At 34.7% G+C, this 24941-nt stretch overlaps 3 protein-coding genes across 8 annotated transcripts in view; 2 read left to right on the top strand and 1 right to left on the bottom strand.

The window, feature by feature from the left end:
• Nucleotides 1-3547, bottom strand: part of atg5 (ATG5 autophagy related 5 homolog (S. cerevisiae)) — a 37143-nt gene extending 33596 nt beyond the window's left edge. Inside the window, exons 1-5 of one of the 5 annotated variants that reach the window (XM_044116593.1) lie at nt 3438-3523; nt 3215-3307; nt 2870-3063; nt 1602-1729; nt 515-593 (exon numbers count right to left, since the gene is read on the bottom strand). In XM_044116593.1, coding sequence (XP_043972528.1) covers nt 515-593; nt 1602-1729; nt 2870-2977 — 315 coding nt within the window. In that variant the 5' untranslated portion in view covers nt 2978-3063; nt 3215-3307; nt 3438-3523. Of the gene's footprint in view, nt 1-514; nt 594-1601; nt 1730-2869; nt 3064-3214 lie in introns of all 5 variants that reach the window. The other 4 variants (XM_044116594.1, XM_044116592.1, XM_044116591.1 and 1 more) reach the window with 4 other exon arrangements.
• Nucleotides 3548-3719: 172 nt separating this feature from the next.
• Nucleotides 3720-7280, top strand: dctn3 (dynactin 3 (p22)). The gene is made up of 7 exons (XM_044117228.1): nt 3720-3896; nt 4982-5066; nt 5398-5484; nt 5916-5999; nt 6279-6337; nt 6671-6730; nt 6946-7280. Exons 1-7 carry the CDS (start codon nt 3795-3797, stop codon nt 7030-7032), a joined length of 564 nt encoding a protein of 187 aa, XP_043973163.1. The 5' UTR covers nt 3720-3794; the 3' UTR covers nt 7033-7280.
• A 6087-nt stretch (nt 7281-13367) lies between these two features.
• Nucleotides 13368-24567, top strand: nt5c3a (5'-nucleotidase, cytosolic IIIA). 2 transcript variants are annotated; one of them, XM_044116523.1, is made up of 8 exons: nt 13368-13680; nt 19954-20052; nt 20230-20299; nt 20403-20535; nt 20621-20710; nt 20812-20974; nt 22088-22288; nt 22974-24567. In XM_044116523.1, the coding sequence occupies exons 1-8, from the start codon at nt 13543-13545 to the stop codon at nt 23073-23075; spliced, it is 996 nt and encodes a 331-aa protein (XP_043972458.1). In that variant the 5' UTR covers nt 13368-13542; the 3' UTR covers nt 23076-24567. The 2 variants fall into 2 exon arrangements, with proteins under 2 accessions (XP_043972458.1, XP_043972459.1); XM_044116524.1 differs by lacking the exon at nt 13368-13680 and adding an exon at nt 18608-18647.
• Nucleotides 24568-24941: the final 374 nt, after the last annotated feature.

Genomic DNA, 24941 nt, shown 5'->3' with positions numbered 1-24941 from the left:
GAGATCCTTTTTCTTTCCAATATTGCTTGAAAGCTGTGGCCTGCTTAATAATGTGGAACATCCTTCTTATGTAGATTTACTTGAATTGAGCTCACCAGACAAACTAATCAACCCAGCTCTCTGAAGTTAATTATAGTGATTCAAAGAGTCCTGACACAATACCGTCTATAAATTTAATAGCACAACAAAAATGTAATCTTTATAACACTTAAATCCAATTTGCATAATTTGGAACACGGTGTATAAAAATAAAATACTCGAGTATATCCCAGAAAAATTCTTTATTTGTTGGTTGTTTTTTTTTTTACAGATTTACTTGTAATCTGTACTTATATATATATCCATTACCTTGATAATATTTTTGACCAATATGAGCTGTCTCAGTAGTCACAGTATACTATGAGTAATTGGTTAACTGTCTTGCAATGATGAACTTCTCATTTTCTAATAGGAAATGAAATATCAGACATTTCCTGTGTTCCGTATATGTGCTGACATTCTGATTGGCTCTTACCTTAAAGTGCACAGTGATGTTCCAGGGTAAGACTGTATTAGAGGCATGAAGGTCAAACAGAACTCCAATAGGATAGTGCCTGGAATGCAAAATATAAGTAAATAAAACCAGGATACTTTTTTTCCGGACTCTATAATCAGCTCAAAAATACAATAACTAGTTACTAGTTAGTCAAAACCAAATTTAATTTCATTATCAAACTAAAAATATTTTAACTAACCCACTGTTTATACTCGTTATATCTGTAACTCGAAATACTTTATCAAAAGTTCATTTTGGCAAAAAAATCAAAAATCAAAAATCTGTAATTTAAAAACACTAGTTTAAAAAATAACACTATTTGAATAACCTTTAGTTTGTTATGAGTTGTTGCCAAAGATTTTAGAGTTTAGAAAATCTTTAGAGTTTTTATTTTTTTTACATTAAATCTAAGAAGTAATTTGTTTCTTCACATTGGAGACTGAATCAAATTGACTTTTTGTTGTAAAGTGTCTTAATATGATAGTTGTTGTGAACTGGTGCATAAATACATAAATAAACTGAATGGAATTTCAAGTTTCAAATTTAAGGAAAAAATAGAAGATCCCCATAATAAAATTTTCAATGACCAGAGATCTTGACATTTTAACAGTACAACTGATTGTTTTACAACAGTGCCACTTTGTGGCTAAAACTGTCCTTACATTCTGTTATTCTACAGCAGGGGTGTCTTGGTCCATATCAAGATTACAAATGACTTCAAAGTGTCAATTCTGCCAGAATGCAATAATAAAACTCAAGAAACTGTCTGCATTCAGTGAGTCTAAAGAGCTACATAAAAACTGAAACTGAAAGTCCTTCTCTAACTCCATGTTTGGGAGAGCAGAATCATCAAAATATCATCAAAACTGATTCAAGAAGGTCTTTCATTAGCAATTATATGTATCATTAATAATAAAGATTATTAATTAACACCAGCTAGTGCTATATGCACTGATATGCAGAACATTTAACCCATGAGAATCTGCGCCAAAACCATTTTTCAGGAAGAGTTAGAATAAAAGTATAATATTATTTCCAGTTGCAGAACACTAGAATCAATTCATACCATTTGAGCGGTGTTCCTTCATACTCGAACCACATCTCCTCCACATCCTCTGCCCTCATCACTTTGAGGAAGTGTTTCTTCACTTTGTCTGTGACAACAGGCAGGTAGCTCACCCTGGGTAGCAGCAGCTGACAAAGTTAACACAAAAGAGGCATAAACACATTAATAACAGTCAGCATGTCAGTATATCACTTTATTATTATTAAGTGATATACTTGCAGCAAGTTGGGAGGAAAAGAAACTAAACAAAAATAAGCACACAACACTGGCGAAACAGTAACAAGTCTATGTAGAAGTATCAACAAAAAAAAAAGGCTGAACAAAATCAAACCAGATAACATTTAGAGTTTATCTGAATAACAGCCTAGCTAATACTGGTTCAGCCTAGCTAATAACTGATTCAGGCCACCCTGAATCAGTTATTATTTTGAATAACATTCATAATGCACATCCAAGACTTGAGATCCAACAATTAAACATTTTGTGGCCAAAATCAGATGGCAAGGGTTTTTGTTGTTTGTTTGTTTTGAGGACAAGGACACACAAAAACACAGAATATATTACAGGTTCCTTAATATAAATAGTATAAAAAATTGAGGGAATCATGAGATTACTCACATTCAGACATCAAAGCATGTATTAATAATTTAAATAAATAAAAACAATAAGACAAAGCACTGTTTTATGAATTTATTTTCAAAATAAACTTTTGAATATATTGCATCCTGTGAAACAAAGTGTTAGTAATGATTTGCACTTTAAAGCATGAAATATATAATAAAGGTGCTACATCCGTTGTGATGAAAGTAAATAAATTGAAGCCCTTATTGTTTGTGTATTTACAAATAAAAAGCTATCATATTCAGAATGACAAATATGTGGGCTTCAATCATGAGTGCAACTCTAAAAGATAAAGAATGCATTGCTAAAATGTAATGGGGGAAAGACTTATTTCCAAATGACATATACTGCAACTGTATGTATTATTTATGTGTCAGGTTTAATTCAATTCATTTAGACATGATCTGTATTTTTATAATCTAATTTAGATTAAACATGTTTAAGTACAATTAATTTCGTGACTTAAAAAATCTCCATACTATCACACAAGCACAGCATTGATCAGTCAAACATGCATCTAAATATTTTCACACGTTTCCCAGGAATCAAGTCTTGTATCATAAAGCGTATTAATACACATAAAAAACGTAATGATGACTTTATCAATATATACAGTTTAAGTAACAGAGAGTAACAGTTGTGCTTACATAGTATGCTTCTGCCTCTCTCTCAGTCACTTCATCCGGGTTCAGAGTGAAGCATGTGGGTATCCGACCGAACCAAACATCTCTCAATACGTCCTTGTCATCTGCCATTGTGCTGCAGCTGGTCCTCCCAGTAGGACATAAAGAATAAGCCCCCCCAAAGCAGAGATGTAGCCCTAAAACTGAACAGCTTCCTGCTGGCATAAACAGAACAGAAAACATTCTACAAATTAAACTTTCAAAACCACATAACCGTGTGATCATTGTTCCAAATCATAACTCCGCACATGGGTTCTAAGACATTGAAGTCTTAGGAGTGTTTGCCAATTCGTAGATGATTAAACTTACCTGCTGGACTTCCAAACTAACTCCACGCCTGTAAAACTACAACCGTGGTCCACCTTATTAACGTTGGCTTCAATGCTAGCTTAGCTAATTTAGCTTGAGGAAACTCAACAAAGAACGAGTTAGTGAACTAGCGCGATTGCTGTCAGGTCATTATTTTTATTTCCCCGAAACGGGTAGTCAATGTGCTCAAGAAAATACAATGTTATGTGGAAAAAAACCTTACTTTTTGGTCGATGTTTGACAGACAATCTGAATGGAAAAACGGGCCCTACAGTTTTGTCATCCCCCTGCTGTCACCCGGAAGACATCAGTTACAGCAAAACTGCGACACCTAGCGAAAGGTCTAATATACATTTTATGTATTCTTATATATTTTATGTATTTATATATTTTAATTAATTAAATTAATAATTTGCTGGTTAAATTTATTTAATATTTAACAGTCAATTCATTTTCTTAAAAAAACAACAACATAAAAACAAATTATAACTGTAGCGTTACATCATCAACATGTGACGCTACTTGTAACGTAGCTAAAGAGGTTCGGTTTCTGTTGTTTGTTATCATCTGTAGCTCAGAGATGGACAAGAAATTGGACACGGACAGCCTGGAAATGCGTCTTCAGGCGTTGGAGAACCGACTATACGGGGAGAGAAGAACCAAAAGTGGAAAACCTGTCAAGGTCTCCTCATAATATATAGAAATATACAGTAGTTAGCTATTAGCTTAGCACAGCAAGCGATGCTTCGGACTCTGAGTCCGAGGATACGCCCTTGTAGAAAATGCTAACTTTATGTTATTCGGTAACAGAAATTTCACACACATTAAGATATGTAACATGACAAAGACGATTTACGTGTGTTTTTTTTGGAATACTAACCAAATGTTATTTTCAGTTTTTATTGATAGTTAATATTAAAGTCAAACTAACGGTTGACCAATTATGAGAACGTCAGTAATAGTAACATTTAATTTATTAATTGAATAAGAATTTCTCTTTTACATATTTGCACTAAATGTGATCATCATTAAACACGTGTTGGTTATGTGGCCAGCAGTAATGGTTTTTGCCATAGGGGTTGTCTTGTAAGAGCATCTTGTGATGTGAAGAAAGAAAGAAAAAACTAACAAAGACTTACTGAATCTATCCTTGTTTTGCTGAAATGTGTAACAAAGAATGAAACGCCAAATATGCACTGATTGGAAAAACACTGTATATTATGTCTAATATATATATATATATATATATATATATATATATATATATATATATATATATATATATATATATATATATATATATATATTTTCCAGTAGAATTTGAACTTTGCTTATGTTTTCTTTTTATCCTGATGATAACACAAAGATCACAAGAAGGTCTGCGTTCTATTGTATTTTTTCTAGGTGATTTTTTTTCATTTTTTTCTTTCATTCATTTTGCTTTATTTAACCAGGTAAACCCCGTTGAGATCTAGATCTCATTTTCAAGAGGGACCTGGGCAAAAAATTTGCAATACATAACAACCTGGTTACAAAAAAAAAGAAGTAATACATATACACAAGTATAAAAACAATTTAAAAACAGTGACACTGTTTCATAGAATCTTGTTGCCTATCTTTGAGCACTGCTCAAAATAAGTCCAGTGAGATCATTTCCGACATCTTTAGTTCTGACTGCAACTGATTTCACGCTGTGGGGGCCAACACACTGATTGCCTGCTTCCCTGATATTTTAAGATGATATTGTTTGTCTTGTTTTTTCCGCAGTGTGCAGAAGCTTTGGTCAGAATTCAAGGAGGTTTGATCAACACGGCCAACAAGAGAGAGAGAGTAAAGATCCTCCACAAGAAGAGTGAGTCTCGCTTTAGTTTGACTCATCAATGAATTCAGTTAGGCTTTTTGAAACTTCTTGTGCTGTTTTATATGGAAACAGGAGGGAAACAGTGTTGTTAAATATTTATTGACTGTTATTCATCAGCAAAGTTTTTGTTTCCATGTATCAGTTTGTCCATTCTTCCAGTCATTGCATTTAAGTTTGGGAATCCTGTAAATGTAAACAATATTTCAGTGATATCCATTAAACACAAAAGCAATATTTCAGTTTGAAGACATTTCATTTTTGTAATGTTATTTCTGTAAATACATTTGGATTTTTAAATCTTACTTATGTTTGTATTATGCAGTTGAGGACCTGATGAAGTATCTGGACCCCCAGTTCACTGACCACATCACTCTCCCTGATGCCATGAAACTAGAGTTCATCCTTGCAGGTAAGAGCAAAGAGGACATTGTAGAAATGGGATTTTTAGTGTCTCGTGCCTTTTGCTTTTTGTGCCTAATGCTTTGCATGATTTGTAGTACAGTTTACTGAGTACTTCCAAAAATACTTATATAAATGTGGATGTCGCAAGGTTGTTTATGAATGTAAGGAGGAAAACGGATGTATTTTTGGTATCTTGATCTTGATAAAATTTTATGTATTAATGTTTTCTATTAAATTAATTTGAAGGTTGCAAGATTGTTTATATGAATTCAGAAAAACATATGTATTCTCACTGTATTTTGATTCATAAATCGCATGTACTTTAATGCACAGAAATGCCAAACCAGGAACTGGAGTTGCATTAGTTGTGGTTATATACTTCATTTACTCCCAGTCGAATAAACTAATAAATGAAATGTATTCCGTGTTATTCCACAGAGGAAGACTCTTTGCTCTCTGAAGCTGCTTTGTTGGAGCAAGTTAACAATTTACAGCCACTGTTGGACAGCACTCATATTAGAGGTTTGAAACATGGGAATTGTATGCAACTGTGTCAGCACTGTTATGGAATTTAATTAGGTTTTATTGTTGTTTATTATCAATTTTTTACTAACAGTTAAAGTAGACAGAAAAAAATGCATTGTATATTGACTTGATATGTGAATTTCAAGTTCATTAGCTCTGCAGTACAATCTTCATCAGTGTGTGTTGTATAAACTGAGGGGAATGCTTATTTTGATTTGACGTGATTTGTGTTCTATTTAAAGCCTGGGTCAACTGCCTGTTTTGCACTTTCCACAGATGTACCTGAGCATGCAACCAAGCTGCAGCGTCTTTCACAGATTCACATCAAGCAACAGGTAGCTATACTGCTCTGAATCATACTACCATGTGTGTTGTTAAAAACTCAGTCACAAATATGTTGCTTTCTAATGCATACTTAATTTTAACCATAATTGTACATTAAACATCATTGTTGTATATTTTAATGTGTTTTTTTTTTATTGCTTTATTTATCTGTCATTTTTTACTTTCCCTTTTCTTTTTCTCTTTTTTTGGTCATTTTTCGGTCTCTCCTTTGCCCTGTTTGTTGTGTATGATGAAATTTTACATGTATTACCATAATGAAGTTGAAAAAAAGCAACAACCCTCCCCCCCCCCCCTAAAAAAAATATGGTGATTTCTTTCTTCAGGACCAAACTGAAGCTCAGTCACTGGAAGTCAAGAAGCTTTTTGAGGAATACAACAAAATGGTACACAACACAGAATAAACTTTTAGTTTAATTACAATAAATCACAGCGCAAAACAGCCACAAAAATAAATATTTTGACACTCAAGTTCATTTCCTACTATGCCGTAAATGGAAGAATTACAGTTAAGAATTGCACAAATACAGTAACTTGGATTTTAGCAATCTTTCTCTGTTGTATAACTGATTCATATAGGAGATTGTTGTCTCTTTGTTAGATGTTCCTGCTCTCCAAGCAGTTCACCCAATGGGATGAGACCCTGAGGAAAATGGAGGAGGCCAAAGGAATCAGACCTGCAGAGTAGTTGCTCTGAGAAAAGCTGGAAAGAGAACGACCTTGAAGAACACTGCACTACAATAGGAGTTCCCGAATAGACGCGTTACATTATGTAGCTCATGCTACCCCAGTAAGTCAGAGGAAAACATAAAAACATTTCAACACATTTTCTTGTTTACTTTTCTTTTATCTCATTGAAGTATTGCTGTTGCCTAAACACTGTCAGTGACTTTTAATGCAAAGTTACAGAGTGAAATAATAAAATAATTGAACTCAGGCTTGTGGATCTTTATGCATTGTGAAGAAGAGCATGCTCCTTTTATATTACCTGCAACAACAATAAATTTAAGAGGCTACTCTTATTTATTGACAGTAGTGCTTTTTAGCGTTTCATTTTAACTTCAACTTTGTTCCCTCCTTCCAAATTAATTGTATTTTGCTTTTTCTTGTATAGAAGCACATAAACACTCCCTCAGTCACATCTGTAGGACTTTAATTTTTCCTCTTGATAGCTAAAAAATTTAAAATATTGTTTCTGAAATGTTTTTTTTTCTTTGTATGAAAGGAGATAAAGCTTGAAAATAATTAAAGTAGCTATAAGTATTATTTTCCTATTTGTCTGTTTGAAACTGCAGACCTTGTGTTCTTCAATGCAGATGGTCTCCAAGCTGCTACAGATTACCCTTCCACAGGTGCAGTGTCCGTGTTGACATCTCTGAAGCTCTGTCTCCTTAACGCAAGCGCATTCACAACAACCTTCTTAATTTTTGTGATGCGAGGACCATTGTGACTTTTTCCTCAAGTGCGCCAGCAAATGCTTCTTGTCAAACTTATCATTGCCTAATATGAGACCCTCACCAGTCATGTTGTACTGTAAATAAAACACAAGGAATTATACACATCATGGTCAGGTCATTACAAAAAAAATTGACATTAACAGAGTAGAAATAATTTAATTGGTTTGTATATATATTTTTTATATTGCTTATGGTCACTTTTGTATCTGCTAATACTTTACACTTTGGATGGAGTAGGTTGTCAACAAATAAGCAATTTCCCCTCAATTAAGTATATTCTGATCACAGGGAGAACCTCAATTGAATTAAGGTTTAACTCAACCAAAGCTTAGCAAATTAATTAAAATATCTAGCAATTAGTCCAGATAAATGATGTATGATCATTCTCAATCAGTAATGTACAGATAAACATCAAATTGCTGAATTTAAGTTTCCTAGAGGGATTATTATACAGTATATTGTGAAGACTTTATTCCATTTATCTAATCACTTAAATTCAATGGGTATGGACATATACAGTTTTCACACTAGAAATATATAGATCTGTAAGACAACCGACAGATAGCACTAGAAATACATGTTAATATTAATCCCTGTACTGTTGATAAGTGAGAAAATAGGATGCCTTTGCTGTTTGTTGATGTATTAAGCCTTTAGGAGGTAGGTATTTTGTTAGACAATCTGTTTTGATGACTGCAAGAAAATTTGTCATTTTCTTAATCTGAGTCATAGTTCCTTCTTCCTTGTTTGCGCTTCTAAACATAAGATGCTCGAAAAATGAGTGTAACCTGTTACGTACCTGCACTGCCACCCTGACTCCGTATCGGACGTAGGTAGCAATGTGTTCACAGTTGTTGTGAAGGAAGCCGTATATTGTGCTGCTCTGATACGTCTCAGTGATGCGTTTAATTATGTCCTTGTCGTCTCCTTTACCATACGTCACTCCTGTTAAAGGGTCTGTATAGTCATCAAGGAAATTGTTCACCTCCGGCTCTTCATTCATTTTCAGTTTAGCAAATTTACACGATTTACCATGATATTTCTCTGTAAACAAATAACAGATGAGAAATAAGCAGTTTATCAATATAATTTATTACTATTGGATTGTTGCTTACTAATATTTACTTGCTTGTTCATAAACGTTGTGCTCTGCATTTTTCCCACAAATATTTACATCTCCCACATAGACGGCAAAATGTTTGTATCTAATTCCAGCTTTACACTTTGTTTTGTAAGAAATTATGTCTCCAAATTGGAACTGTGGATTGAAGAGAATGCACAGTCACATTTAGAGTAAACAGAAAATGATTAAACTAACTGAAACCAAAATATTTGGACGTAATTTTTAAAAAAGTAGCAGTGATAAAGGAAATTAACTTACTCCACTCATTTCCAGAGTTGTGATTATTAGCTAAAGGATCACATCCACCAGGGTAGCTTCCTCATTTTTTAAGCAGTCAAGATCTGAGATGGACATGTGAAACAATTTTTTAAACTAAAGTCATACAACTTCAGAAAGCCATTTTTTATCATTTTAAAAAGAAAAATGTATTTCAGACAGATTGTGAAATACATTAAACCAGCAAAAGTTGTTTCAAAGGTCTTACCTTCATCTAAAAAACATGGAGTTTACTGAATCAAAGGAAACAGCCGTCTTACACTTTTGAACAATACTTCTGACTTGTTCTGCACATGTCCAGTTCTGTCCTTCAACAAACCATAAAAAGACATCTCTTATCTGCTTCTATGTTTGCAGAGTGTTTGCTTGGCTCTCATAAGACTTTCCCATGAGCAATACAAATTTCCCTCCTCAAATTTTTTTATTTTGTTCTCAACTGGCATTTGTTGCCCCTTGCAAGATAAGCAACATTTATAGCAGTTAATTCAGGAAAAGAGATTAAAGTACTTATGTTAAATGTCTCTCTTAGCTAGAACACAGTAAACCTCAAAAGCTAATTCAAACTTTTAATATAGGGAATCAGTCTTAACATAAAAAATTACTTTATGTTAAGAGCCAGTTGAGCACTTTATTATACTTCATGTATGCACACAGTGACTTTAAATGTAAATTATGTAAATTCTTACTGCTGTCTGCTGCAGTGTGTCTTATGCAGTGCCTTATGAAAGTATCAATGTCCATTAAACACACATTCTGTCGCATTGTAGCCACAAAGTCAATGTGTCTTATCAAAGTTTAATGAGACAGAAGTACGAGTAGAAAGAAAGGGATACATGATTTGTAAAAAAAAAATACTGAAAAGTGTTGTTTTCTGTCACTCCCAAATAGACTTGAATTCTTGTTCATGAATGCATCAGAAAGGTTAGTGATCAAGCTATGAAAAGGTTTGAAGCAGGGCTAAGTTATAAAGCAATATAATTAAAAACAAAAGAGATCCATTGAAACTAGAAGAGAAAAATTGCCAACAAGTAAAGAAAAAATTGTTGCGAACTTCATTAATTGTGAAGTAATGTCAAGAAAAACGGCTTTATTGAAATCAAATAAGAAGAGGTAAAGTTTCAGAAGTTGTGAGGAATGCATAGGAAACTGGGCAAGGATGCTGTGGTCAGATGAGACCAGAATTTATTTATTTGGTTTGTCTGCAATGTGCTTTGTGTTGAGAAAAACTGACAACCTGAATATCCTTGGCAATTTATTCAAGGTTTTGCTGCTGTTTTTGTAGTGAAAGGTGGCTCTACAAAGTATTGGCTCTGGGGATTTTAATGCAAACACACTGCAATGTAAATAATTTAAAAAGTTAAAGACCTGTCAATACTGCTGCAAGCCACTGTACATCCTGCTGCTGATTTTCATTAAAAAAAATTAACTGTTTAGTTTGACAGTTCAGCATTTCTAGTAAGTTTATACTTCTACCCCCAGGCCTACCTAGCAACCAGTCATGTTCATTGCTTTTTTAATTATTTATTCTTTCGAAGCTAATGTCTTAAATGAAAGAATTCCCAGAAAATAAACAGAAAAGCTTGAATTGATAAAGACATCAGCACATTTTAAATTTGACAAAAAAATTATATACTGATTCATTGTGTACCACCCTGTTCTCAGTTACTATTTAACACATTCATTTTTAATCCAATAAAGTTCTGAAGAATCTTACCTCCAGTAAAATAGTGGACATCTGCTGAGGAAGTGAGGGAGCTATAATCCACCTGAATAGTCCTGACACTGTTTCCCAGACTCATTTGAATGAGCCAGCTCTTAGAATGAGATTAACACTCATTGGTTTTTCACTTGAGAACATCGGTGGAAGATAGAAAGCGTTCATATGAGTTCCACCCTCAAGATGAGTTATTTTTCAGGTTCTACTTTTATTTAATACATTTAATTTTCAGTTTATTTTCTAGCTGTACGGAGGTGGTTCTCATTTCTGCTGCTGTGAGAATTTTATTTTGTACTGATGGTTAGAATAAAATAATACATTGGTTATATATTAACTACTCTATAATTTATTGGTGATATGGTCAAACTTCATGTATGTATAATATTTGCATGTAGTTTGTCATACTTATCTGTCTGAGGATAACCAGTGTGAGACAGCAAAGAGGGATGGATGTAATTCCCTGGCTGTTATGCAAAAACTCACTTTATTACAGGTTAATTGAAATATAGGCTTCCATACAAACTGCTTATAACTAAACTTCCCATTGCACTTTGTTTTAAAAGATACTATATCTCTAAACTGAAACTGTAAATTGAATAATAGAACACATGAGATGTGTCCAATAAACACTTTTCAGCAGCAAATGTTTTAACTAATTGTAAAATGAAATCAAAGTCAGTACTTGAAGACTTAAAAGAAAGATACTCTGTTTGCTTCTAGTGGTGTGACCACCCCCATATCACGACTACCAAGATCTCACTCCTCATTTTTCCAGCAGTTAAGAACTTTAAACAACGCTGTGATGGGCTGATGTAAATGTAAAAATTGGAGGAGTCACAGAATATATTAGAAAAATAGTTTTTTAAAAATTATTTTAACCCAAAGATTATAAAGGACAAAAGATAACGCTCATAAGCCACAATAGGGGTAACTAAACAGAATACAATTACAAATAACATAAAAACAATTAACAGTACAGCTAGGTTTGGCTAAACTAAAGACTCAAAAATGAAAATCAAATATATTAAACTTTAAATATTAATATTTACTTAAATACAAAACTTATCTAAACAAAGAAACTACATATTCCCCCAGCCAGCAGGAACTTGTGGTTCAGTCCAATCAGTATTTAAGCCTGCTGAGCCCTGGCCCTCATCTTTTGCCTGGCAACTCCAAGGCAGGTAAGTACCGGCAGGAAAACAAAGAATCAATCTTAAGCAAACAAAATTAACTTTAAGTTGATATAAATACATATGTTAACTTAATGTGTGCGCTTACAAGTAGAACAAATGTATCCAAATCAACTAATAAATGTTTTTATTGTGAGTTCATATTAAATGTAAGTGAAGAAACAATCACCCTTTTTTAACAGCTGAAAACAGTGCATGTGGACTGATTGCTACGTGATACACTGGCTGAACTGCATAAAAATCCAAGGAAGGCAACATCCTAAACATTCACCTTGGTTCAGCGCCTCCCTTCTTGTTCTCTGTTGCAGCAACAATACTGCTTACAATACTTTTATACTATTCTTCTACCAACAACAAATGATTCAAATGAAAAGTCTAACTGAGGAAAAAATTATGCCATAAAATACACTTGCAGTTTAGGGAGGCCTTAACTGCAAGTGTTGTTTAAAATTCCAAAAGATTGATGTATGACAAAAGAATTGGGCCCAACAAAACAAAATAAGCAACGGGTAGCACAATCAAGAACCTTCTTTTCTATATGTACACATACAGATGAATGGATATTTATTTTAAAACCTAAATTACTTTTAAAAAGTTTAAAGGTAAATTCATAAGGTCAAACTGTACACTTGAGCTTTTAAGAGATAGGAACATTTGCCTAATTCCATCTTCCAATTATATCTTTCCAAGCTTGAATCTGCAGCTGCTCCTTAGTCATTTTCGTATCGAAAGGAGATATTTTAGTTTCCCTTTGCATCTACTGTTTAAGCTCTTGCTGTTACTGTCCTTTCTTTAAAAGAACTTGCAGCAGGTTCGGCAGGCCTACTTATAGCAATTTTTTTTAATTAGAGAAAGACCATGACTAATGCAGTTAGTAAACATGCTATTTACTAACTGCATTAAAAATGATAACATTTCCTCCATAAAACATGGTGGATCTTCCTCATACAAGGTGTTAAGTGTTCATAAATAAATTTGCATTTTATTATAAAAGCAGGCTGTACACTTTAATACATCTTTTAGATGGGAAATTTCTTTTGCATTTCTGCACATTTAATAAAATAAAAAAAAGAATACTAGAGGGGAGAATAGCTATTTGCCTAGCTGTTATGCAAAATATGTCGTAAAACTTAGCTCAGACGATGAGTGTGCGCTCACTGGGCTAATTCATTTTCACAAACCTGTCCAGGGTGTACCCCGCCTCTCGCCCGGAACGTAGCTAGAGATAGGCACCATCAACCCTCCCGACCCCATTAGGAACAATGGTAAACAGAAAATGGATGGATGGACATAAGTGAGAGCAACCAGTCTCTTTCTGCATAGACGATCTTTGGTTCAGTGTGTGATCAGCACCAGTAGGAAGGCGCCTGTTGTTAAATCGGAGGACGGGACTTTTCGTGCGGCGGGCTGGTGAGCGGCAGCGCAGCGGACCGTCATGGACAGGACGGCCGTGGTGAAGGTCGGAGCCGCAGCCAGCGCTAGTGTCTGTGTCGTGTTCGGCGGTGTGGCGCTGGCCCAGTATATCGTAGCAAAGAAGAAGCGAGCTGGGAAGAAAACGAAGATCATAGAAATGGTGAGTTAAAGTACTCTCTAACTGCGCTGTTAAATAGCCAAACGTTGATAAGAAACAGGAAGTGGGATGTGTGGGCTTCAAAATAAAGCTCTACTACATTTAGATTGGAATATTACCCAAGCTAGATGGCGACATTTATTATAAAAATTATGAACGGAAAGAAGACCTCAAGCTTATTTTTATCTTCGCGCATTTTAACTTGGTTGATGCACTGCGCCTGCGCAGCTGGTCCCCTAAAACGGAATTTGATATTTAGAGGTCACCAGCCAGTTTTTACCGAACAGAAGGACATGCACACTTTATTACTTTTACCTCAAAGTCTCAGCAACTGAGCTCTTGGTCAGTTCCGCGCTCTACGAACCTCTCATTGGCCTGAAAACAGCTTTGTGCCGCTGTGTTCGCTTGACCAGGCTTCTTTTAGGTTATGCAAGCTTCTGCAACACAAACTTGCAATGCATTCACACGGAAACTGCATAAACTAATCCTGAAATTATTTCAAGTTCAGTTAAGCACTATTTAACTGCATACAAATATTATTCAACAGAGCCAGACTTTTTTCTGGGTCCGCACATGTGCAATAATATTAAATTAAATAAGCTCAAATAGTCACAATATAAAATAAGAGCAATAACATACACTTAGCAGTGTAGCATTTTAACTTAACAAGGCACAAAACAAACAAACAAAAAAAGAAAAAACAAACAAAAAACAGTAGCAGCAGCATCCTGTCTTATTTTGCATAAAGAGTACCAACACTTTATCAGTTAAGGTGAAGTGAAAATAAACCATAACACAATACTATGTCACAATGCTTTTTCCAGCTTTGTCAAATTTCCATTGAGAATCAAACTGGATTTCTCACATAACACTCTCTTACCTTTTCTATTCTAATAAGATTCACTTTTATTCAGAAAGCTGGAAGGTTAAAATGGACACAGAATACAAGCCAAATTACAGGCCAACAAGCTTTTCTCTGTTGGCTCTCCTCTTCTAATTGGGTCTTCTGCTAAAGAAATGGGACGTAGTAGCAACTAGCTGCCTTTCGGAGACAGTTTCCCACTGTGATCCACTGCATGGAAACTTGTAACCATCTGTTTTTAATGTTTCTGTCAGTAAGCAAAAACATCCAGACTGAAACAACACACACAAAGACCTGTCAAAGAGGATATGTTTTATGTCCGTGAATATTTTTCTTATGTTTGTCTGTTTACCCACAGATTCCACCTCTATAGCTCAAATTTACCGAAACAAATGTGCTGTAGAATTGTTTATAAAAAAGGATGTAAAAGTTATGTTTAAAAATTTATTTAAATCATAACTTTTCTCTGTTGGCTCTCCTCTTCTAATCGAGTCTTCTGGTAAGGAAATGGATTGGAGAGAAATCGTTGATAATACTGGACCTAAAGACAATTTAATAGCACCTGTTCAATGAAAGTTATTTGTAAATCTAACCTTCAGATAGATCCAAAATCTGAGTGGTTTCTGCATAAACGTTTTCCTGATAGTTTTCTTGAGATAAGTTAGTCTTGTAAAATTTGGTTTCTGCTTTTGGGTTTCTCATTATCTCAAGAAAAAGTAACTCTTTGTCTTGAGAAAACTGTATGGAAAAAGTAAATGTGGAAAAAGTCTGCTATTGGTTTCCATAGATAGATATATTATTAAACTTTTGAATATATTTACATTAATTGAGTTGGAACATTTGTACCAAGAGACTGATCTTTTTTTTTAATTGTTCATAAACCAATTTATTTATCTGAAGGAACATTATGTACTATAAACACTTTTAACTTATTTGTAATATTTTAAGGTTTATTGTACTTTTCCTGATTTTTCAGCAGTTATGATCTCCTCCAGATGAACAAAATAGATTGAAAAATGATTTATTTTGTTTAAATGGACTTACGTTTCCTCCCTTGAATTTTGGTCTGACTCACACTGTAAACTTTTTATTTGGTACAAAGATGAAAACATACAGTTTTTAAAATAAATGTTCTGTCCATTTACTAAATCCTGATCCTTGCTGGTTGATTTTATTATAAGTGACAGATAGCCATCATTATCACAAACATAGCAGCCACCAATGCAGTTACAGTGAAAGGAAGCTGTACTCAGCTTCCTTTCTTAGGAAGGAAGCTGAGTATTATGTCTTATATTAAGACATAATATAATGTCTTAATATTATCTCAACCAGGAATACAATTTTTTAATAGCTTTTAATACTTGTAACCTGGATGCAGATTCATTTAGGTTGTATCCTAAGTGTGTTTTGCTCTGTTGACCACTGGAGGGCAGAACACAGTAAAATTCCCTTCTTTACATCTTCAAGATCTTTCTGCTTGGCGCTGTTGTTCTTTAGAGATGGACAGAAACTTTCCCCTACAGTCTTACTGATTGCACTGTTGTGAATAATAGCATTATGTTTTTCACCCATACTATGTAGAGGTTATAAGAAGAAACATGCTGTTCTGGCAATAAATACTGATAAAACAGTAGCTGCAAAACTGAATGTTCTGTAGTTGTCAAAAACAGTGAAGGCTGATTTAAAGATTGGTTTGGAAAATGTTTTAAATCAGGAAACATTAAAAGAATATTTAAAAATTCAAAATCTCTTTGCTATTTTTTCTCCTATTGTAAAAATAGAAAGGTTTCAATGTTAGAAACCTTTCTAATATCGACACGCGCACAAAAGTCAGATCTAACAGAGAGAATTTGAAAAATACTTCTTGTCACTTTTGGCAAGCATGATTTAGTTTTCTATGAGTTAATAAGGATTTGAGTAATGCTGCTTGTTTTTATAATTTGAAGCTTCAAAGGGGTGGGTATAGTTTCCCTGCAGTTTCACCAACATATTTTCTCCAGAATGCTTTATCATTAGAAACATATGGGTTTCATTATCACAAACGTTGCAGCTACCAATGTGGGCACAGCTAAGCATATTTCATCTTAATTATATATTTACTGGACTACTGACATCACACATGCTTGACTGATCAGTTCTGTGGAATATTTATTTAATGTTCATTTTATAACTTAAGCAAGAGACAGAATGGGGCCAAACATCTAGTTTAGAGTGTTATGGGAACATAACTTGACTGGAGGTGGAATGCTATAGCAACTTTAGAAAGCTCCTATAGCATTACAAATAATAGCATTACATATTATTTACATTACATTAAAAAATAATACAGAATTGTGGGCTTAATAAAAAAGGTTGTTTAATACCTACATAAAAGTTTTTTATTTTCAAAACTTATCTTTAATCTGACAAACCTTATCTCATCTGAATGCATATTCAAATTTATTAAATATGACTATGTAACTGGTACGCAATGTGTGAATGCAAGTCATTTAAAATATGTTGCTATCACAAGTGTCGCTGGCCAAAATCTTTACAGACCCCACACATTCTGCACACAAACTGTTTAGACTTTTACCTTTGCAAAAAACGGCTGCCGCAGTCAGTTTCTTCACTCAGGTCATGTCTCCGAACAAGAGACTTTGTCTTCCTATTTTGTAAAAACATTGCATATATATGTTTAAAAGAAAGAAAAAAAAATGCATCTTTAATCTTAGGGTATCAATAGAATCCATTTTTAGAGTTTTAAGGTTTTTAGTGAGATCACCACTTGATACTGTGAATAGTAGTAAAATGCAGATGCTGCAGCAGCATTATTCGATGATGTAGCGCTTTTCTGAAAAAAAGTGTGAACAGCAAAATTTGCAGCCCTATCAGCAAACGGCCAGCTGTATGTCAAAGGTGGATCTGATTAAAGCCACAGTCCTGAGGTTAGTCATCCCTCAGGTTGTGTCCACAGCAGTCTGACACTGTAACCTTTGGTCCAACAGCCATTTATCAGATTTTTTTTCCACGACTGGGGTGCCAAGTTTTTTGTTTTTCACAAGAACTGATTAGTCGCCTTCAGTGCTTTCAAAGTCATTTTGATTTATTAGCACCATCCATTTTTAGGTTTCTTTCTGTGACAGCCAGATTAGTTTTCGAACAAGTTTGGAAAATCCTTTGCTCAATTAAGCATTAAACCAATACATCCATCTCCCATGGCACACAATGTTCGAACCTCATTCTATAGGCATCCTTGTCTTTTTTTATAATGATCTTGAAGTCACGTGGTTATTGACACAGTACTTCTTGATTGCCAGTGTAACCTTTAGTAATGTTTGTGATGTTGTCTTTGCCAATATTTGAAGGTATGTTTTTGCTTTAAAAGCCAAGCAGATTGAACAGAAATAATCATACAAAACACAACTAAATGATTCTTATGAATTCACTAAATTAGTTTTGCAAAGACGATAATTGGAATATTTTCTTATAGACAACTCAACTTTTTGTTAATCTCACTCTTGATTATTGATAATTCTTCAACCAGCTGACTGGCAATGTGCAGTTGGCAAGACTCCCTGATCGAGGGGTTTACCGGCCCTGCAGGCCCCTCCTTTAGTGAGAGGAAACCCTGTATGTGCTCCTTCTGGACCAGTGTATGGTCAGACCCAGTAACTTAACCCTTATGACCTCTTATGTGGCTTCAGGCTATTTATTGTGTGTGTGTGTGTGTGTGTGTGTGTGTGTGTGTGTTTAGTAGATTGTGTGTTCAAAATATGAGTATTCAGCAGGCATACTTCTGAAAGCAAGGCTTCCCCCTCTAATTGAATTTAAAGGTTAGAGGTCAAACTACTGGAAAAAGTCTGGATTACAAACAGCACCCTAACACTGCTGGCCCGTTACCACATCTGTTTGCCGTCCTCTGCATTTGTGGATTTTGTATGTGTGTGAACTAGAAGTGTTTGTGTGTTTGAGCCTGTGGGGTGGGGAGGGGTTACATTGTCTAATCAGTTTTGGTCAACATTCCCCGCCCCTCTTTTCTCCCCGCCTGTTTCTGTGGGTATATAAACCCTGTGCAGACACATAATCTTTTCTTCACTCTTGTTCCTGCGACAACAACAGACCAGAGGTAAGCTTGTGTGTGCCTGTATGCAGCTGGATTGCTTACTGAAATACCTGTGCTTGTTTCTTAGAGAACTGAGAAACAGTACTCTAGAAAGCAAAGGAGCAGCAAGAAAATTAAAGGGAGTCATTATTTTGGTAATCTACATTGCTAAAATCTGATGTTGCATAGGAGATGATATATACAAAAATGTGTATAATATCACAAACATTTTGCAAAGTCGTGGCAATTTGTCTGTAATTACTGTTGTCATGTATCTACAAGTGATGCTTTGAACTCTATCCAACAGCAAAGCCTGCCCTCTAAAGAAGTTTTTAAACGACAGTTTTTATAAGGCTGTAAACTAACATGAAATTAGACGAGTTATATTACAAATGCATTTGACTCTCAGCAAAAAATAACTATTTATAGTTGTTTTACTTCTCTATGTGATGTCTTAGTTAAAAAAAAAAAAAACAAACAAAAAAAAACTTCATGGTTATTTATAGCTTATGTTCTGAGTATCATGTGTCTGAAGGATCAGAGTGAAATATGAGGTGTTAACAAATCTAGTTCTGATTGCATAAGTTGAAGCTGTGATCAGCTCTGTGAAGCTGGTTTGGTTGTTTTGGGTGTATCTGCAGTCTTAACTAAATAATTAAGAGTTATATTGCAACTAAATGTAAGTTTGCCAACAAGCATTTATTCTTTTGAGAAATAAATTAGCTTGCAGTGGACATCTGGTCTAAACTGAGACCAGCAGGATTTCTTTTGCTCATTTCTGCATCCACAGTCACAAGATTTCTGTTAGAAAGCAAAGAACCCCATTGAACTTATTCTGGTGTCATGTCTGAAATGAGGAACATGATGTTCATTTCCTGCAGCCTATATAGAAGAATTAAAAAATTGGTATACAAAATGACAAGAGACAACATGTAGTCTTTATGCCGTCTGCCGCTTCTCTTAAAGCAAATGTAGGTCACAGTTAATGTTGGTGCAAGTCAGTCCAAGTACATTATTCCTCTGATTTCTCATCTGCATCTTAATTTTAGGTTTTCTTGTTAAAGGAATGGGTTTTTGTCCTGGTCCCAATATATTTAAATCACTACATTAATTATTTCATTTGTTTATTTTTTGTATTTTTCTCCTGTCAGGCATATTACATATAGTAGAATGTGGTTGCCTATGGATTTTATTTTACTCAATTTTTATTGTTTTTTTATTTATTTTATTTTTGGTGATTTTTTTCAACTGCTCTTTTATTTGACAAAAGTCTTTGCTCTGTTAAATTTTATTCCCATTTCTGTCTTTTTTTCTCTGTGTTTAACTCCAGATGCCTCAGTTTGAGAAACCCACGGTGCACATGAGAGACCCTGAGAAGGTGGAGCAGATAATCTGTGGCCTCATTAAAGGAGGAGCTTCCAAACTCCAGGTACATTGTCAAATCCTGACATTTGCTCCAACTTATCTACTCCTTCTTCGTCTGAAACATTGCTGAATTGTTCCTTGAGTCTTTGGATAGACTCTAGGAACTATTCTCTTCTGATGCCTGTTTTATCAAACTCCTCTCCAAACATCTAATAAGTAAAATGATTTTTGAACATTTTAGGTCATCACAGACTTCGACATGACAATAAGCAAATTTGCAGTCAATGGAAAACGCTGTCCGACTTTGCACAGTAAGTATTACATTTTGAGGTAATGCATAGAAATGCTACACCTTCATTGGAATCAGGCTGGAAACAAATATTATATTATTGATATTATCTTTTCTCTGCATAGATGTTATTGATAACTGCAAACTAGTGACAGAGGAGTGCAGGCAGAACCTGCTGCAGCTGAAGCATAAATATTATCCCATTGAGATTGACCCTCACCTGAGTATGGAAGAGAAATACCCTTTTATGGTGGAATGGTAATTCAGGCGTCTGCAAATCATGTGACCTGTGACCTTCAAAGCTCCTAGAGTTGGGCTTTCCTAAAGATGTGTTTGTTTCCAGGTATTTTAAGTCCCACTCGCTGCTTGTTGAGCAGCGGTTAGAGAAGCACAAACTGCCGGAGGTGGTGAGGGAGTCTGACCTCGTCCTCAGGTAACTTCAGAGGATCAGATGAAGTGAATGTGTGAGACCTTTATGTGGATTTGTTTACTTAGTCAGACAGCAGGATAAACTGATTGCTTGTTTTGTTGCAGAGAAGGATATGAGCAGTTCTTTGATCGCCTGCATCAGCACAACGTGCCTGTCTTCATTTTCTCTGCGGGTCTGGGGGATGTGCTGGAGGAAGTCATCAGCCAGGCTGGCGTTTACCACCCTAATATCAAGGTCGTCTCTAACTTCATGGACTTTGATGACAAAGTAAGTCATCTTTTTTCTATGTTACTGGCACATAAAATAGCTAAATATAAGAAGAAATAGACCAATCCCAGATTTATTGTCATTCCACATTTGGTAACAAAAAGTTGTTGATTGGCTGCCAAAGTATACAGAAATATCTATATGTATATCTACATATACATACACACAAGTGTTACTGGTGCAGGTAAAATAAGTATTCTGCACAAAATATATATATTGGGGTTGAGGGGAAAGCAGGCCAAGAATGGACACCCATACTTCCCTCTCCCCAGCCACCTGGATCAGCTCCTCCAGGGAAAGTGTTCCAAAGTGTTCCTGACCAGTCAAGAAACATAGTCCCTCCAATGTGTCCTGGGTCTTCCCTGTACCTCCTCCTTGTGGGATGTGCCTGGAACACCTCCTCAGGGAGACGTCCAGGAGGCATCCTAATCTGATGCTTGAGCCACCTCAACTGGCTCCTCTTAGTGTGAAGGAGCCAGTTTTGAATTCCTTTTAAAAACGGTAATTGATGTGTGAAAAATATTTCCTTTTAGGCTACTGTACACGCTCAGCAATTATTCATAGTGAGGACATAAATGATGTTTGTGATAGCAGTCGCTGTAAAACAGGGTTTCACTATTAAAAAATGAGTGATTAGTTCAATTAGCACTGTTAGCGTCACTAACAGACATCAGTCTCTGTGTGTATATCCAAGAAAATATAGACTTTTTCAGTAATGCTGGGCTTTACAAAATGCTGCCAACATTTCCAATTTCATCAATTTCCAAATTGAGAGAAGTTGAAAGTTCAAAAGGATGAAAAACAGAAACTCTACTGTCATATATTCTTTCTGGTGGTACTGACATATACTCAGAATGAGTTCATGTCCTATTATTTCAAGAAAATGTCTCCGATGTGGGGGTGAATTGATGTTTTGTGAAAGGCCTCTCCTCATTAAATACAAAACTGATTTGAGAGAAAAGGTGAAATATGCGGCACCTGCCAAAGTCTACCTCTCTGTTGCAGTCTGAATGAACAGCTGATGTACTGAAACAGCTTGGTGCATTCACCATTTAGAAATCATCTGATTTCTGTCACCTCTGAATACAAGTGATGGGTCTTTTTGTCCTGCAGGGAGTACTTAAGGGATTCAAAGGTGAGCTGATCCATGTGTACAACAAACACGACAGTGCACTGCGGAACACTGACTACTTCAAACAGCTGAGGGATTACAGTAACATCATCCTGCTGGGAGACTCGATGGGAGACCTCACCATGGCCGATGGTGTTCCCAATGTGGAGAACATGCTCAAGGTTGGCTTCCTCAATGACAAGGTAAAGCCATTAATCTTTCAAATATTCAGGTCTCCTGTTTTTTTTTTTTTTTTTTTTAAAAAGAAATTCTATTTTCCTATAATCCTGGACATGTTTTATGTGGCAAAAAGCTTGTGCTGAAACAGTATATGTCTTTCCTAGACCAGTAAATAGTTCCTGTGCACTCTTGAAAAGTGTGAAAGTCCAATATTTTACTTTTAAATTTTACAAGTCTTGTGTTGTGTAGAAAAACTGGTTGAAAAACATATGCCAGGAATTTATTCTTTTCTCCATTTTGTCAGAATAAAAAAAAAAAAAAATAAAATAGCTTTATTTCCTCCAATGCTTTACATTGAAATGACCTTATTTGTCTTTGATTGTTCACATTACAGCTTCTGTTAACCATTTTAAAATTGACACTTTGTTTTTCACCTTCTGTATGGTTTTAAATCAGGATTTTAAGTCTTATTGTTCTTATTGTTGTATTTTTGCCATTTTTTATAATGGAAGAAAGAAATCAAAGATGTACATATTTATCCCACATTACATCTGTATTTAATGTGGGATAATCCCATCCTGATCTGACAAGATTTGCTTTTGAAATAGAGCTGTCTTAAATTTACCAGAAAAGCTTTGAAATGGTTGTTTGTGCTTTGTGTTGATCAAGCAATGTGACTTATTTGCTATTTTTCTGCTATTTCTGCAGGTAGAAGAGCACCTTGACAAATACATGGACTCTTATGACATTGTCCTTGTGAAGGACGAGACACTGGAAGTGCCCAATGCTATTCTGCAGAAGGTTCTATAATTCCATTATCCAATTCTTCCCTAAATCCACAGCCCCTTTCTCTGCTTTCTCATGCCTACTGCAGCCAGACTCCTGACCTCTGTCTAGTTCCTCCACTACTCTAATTTCCGGCCCTCTTTCTTCAAACAGATCTCCTACAGCATTTAAAAAAGACGTTCCACATCATCTGATATTTATAAAATCTTCACAGCTGCAACAATTGGCCTCTGGATTTTCTTTAGCTAAAATAACTTTTCATGTTGATTCCCCAATATTTTTTCTGATAAAAAGAGATATGAGGAAAAAATACAGTTACGCCATCCTCATGGCTTACACATTATGGCTGTTATTACTATTTTTTTTTTTTTTGTATTTTTGATGTTGTAAGATTTGTCAATGATAAAGCAGTTTCAAGCAGAGGCATAATGTTACTAGGCTTTGTCATATTGACCTGTTTGTGTCCACTCATGTCTGCCAAAGTTAGTATTTTAAAAGTACAAGAAATTATTTAGTATCTAAAAGGACCTTGAAAACTATTTCCGGTTAAGCAAGTTGAAGGTCTTGCTCTCTGGCAGTAGCAACATAATGACAACAGTAGTTCTAAAGAAAAATGAAGAATTTAGGTCATACAAATGAAACTGACAGGATCACGACAACTGGGAAATGCACTTTAAATTCCTTTACAATATACAGAAAAAAATGGCTAAAGCTTTGATTTGTTGACGTTGGAAACAGTCTTGTAAAAAAAGTATGTTTACATATTTATTTAATTCTAATGTACTAATTTGATATACTTTTAATCCACAAAGGAGGAATAAAATAAAGATTTTCATTCTACAAATGAAATTTTCATGATGTTCTCAGCATAGCTCATTCACCCAAACACACTGTTGTTGAATGTTAGAGATGATGTTCAAACCTTGAAGCTGACCTCTTGTGGCTGCTACAATGAATTACAACAGCATAAACAGGTTGATGCCTTTCAGATTTGCTTGTAAATAAAGATTCTTATGCTGATTATATCTAATGTGTTTCAGGAAAAAGGGGTAAAAATAATGTTCCTTGTTCTGTAAAATCCAGTATAACACCTGTTCAAGTGTTTGTTTGGGTTTTTTAAATAATTTTTTTTAATTCAGTGGTTAAAATCGAGCACTGCCTCTGACATTTTTTGTTTTGGAGTTTCAAAGCTAAATGATCTCCGTTTGTTTCAGCAGGATGTTCCCCTATGATTTGTTTGTGTTTTAAATGTGCTGCTATCACCTGCATGTTGCCTTTTCTTATCATAGTGTTTATGTCTAAGAAATGGGAGATTAAAAACATATTTATCATTTAAATGGGGAATACTGTTACATTGTGTATGTGGGAAATTATATGGAAATGTATATTGCTTTACTGCTTATAATATATTTTCTGACTGGTGTGTTTTATTTTTATAAGCTGATGGTTTTCTTTGATGGTGTGAATAAAACATGCAATAAATTTTCTGAAGCCATGACTGGGTCACAGAACGGAACAGCAAGAGTTTATCTGTCTTATTTCAATCTACATCTATTGAATCTTTATTTATCGAATGTATTTGCGGGCAATCTGCCTTCTATTTCAAGATCTTAAAATGTATCAATACAATATAAAAAGTATAAAAATATATAAAATGCAGCATATTTTTCTGGAGTTTTGGTACAGGGGCTTTGCTACCAGTAATTTTTAATATTTATTTTAAAGAAATTTCATGCATGAGATTATTACTATGACAATAGGCAAATTTAATTAAGGACTTTTTACACATCTGTAACAATAAGTAGCATTGTGGTCGGGGGGTTTAACTTCTAAAATTTTCTTTTACATCTATTGAAAGGTTTAATAGAAAATCTTTTTTTTTAGTTTTAA

The sequence above is a fragment of the Gambusia affinis genome, linkage group LG05, assembly GCF_019740435.1.
Source record: "Gambusia affinis linkage group LG05, SWU_Gaff_1.0, whole genome shotgun sequence".
Classification (NCBI taxonomy): Eukaryota; Metazoa; Chordata; class Actinopteri; order Cyprinodontiformes; family Poeciliidae; genus Gambusia; species Gambusia affinis.
Note: the sequence above shows the minus strand (reverse complement) of the source record. Positions and strands in the feature narration are given on the sequence as shown.

Coding starts and splice junctions, on each gene's coding strand:
- dctn3 (XM_044117228.1), top strand. CDS start 3,795: ATGGACAAGAAATTGGACACGGACAGCCTGGAAATGCGTCTTCAGGCG. Junction 5,067..5,397: donor AAAGATCCTCCACAAGAAGA/GTGAGTCTCGCT, acceptor TGTATTATGCAG/TTGAGGACCTGATGAAGTAT. Junction 6,338..6,670: donor AGATTCACATCAAGCAACAG/GTAGCTATACTG, acceptor TTCTTTCTTCAG/GACCAAACTGAAGCTCAGTC.
- nt5c3a (XM_044116523.1), top strand. CDS start 13,543: ATGGACAGGACGGCCGTGGTGAAGGTCGGAGCCGCAGCCAGCGCTAGT. Junction 20,053..20,229: donor GAGGAGCTTCCAAACTCCAG/GTACATTGTCAA, acceptor TGAACATTTTAG/GTCATCACAGACTTCGACAT. Junction 20,300..20,402: donor ACGCTGTCCGACTTTGCACA/GTAAGTATTACA, acceptor TTCTCTGCATAG/ATGTTATTGATAACTGCAAA.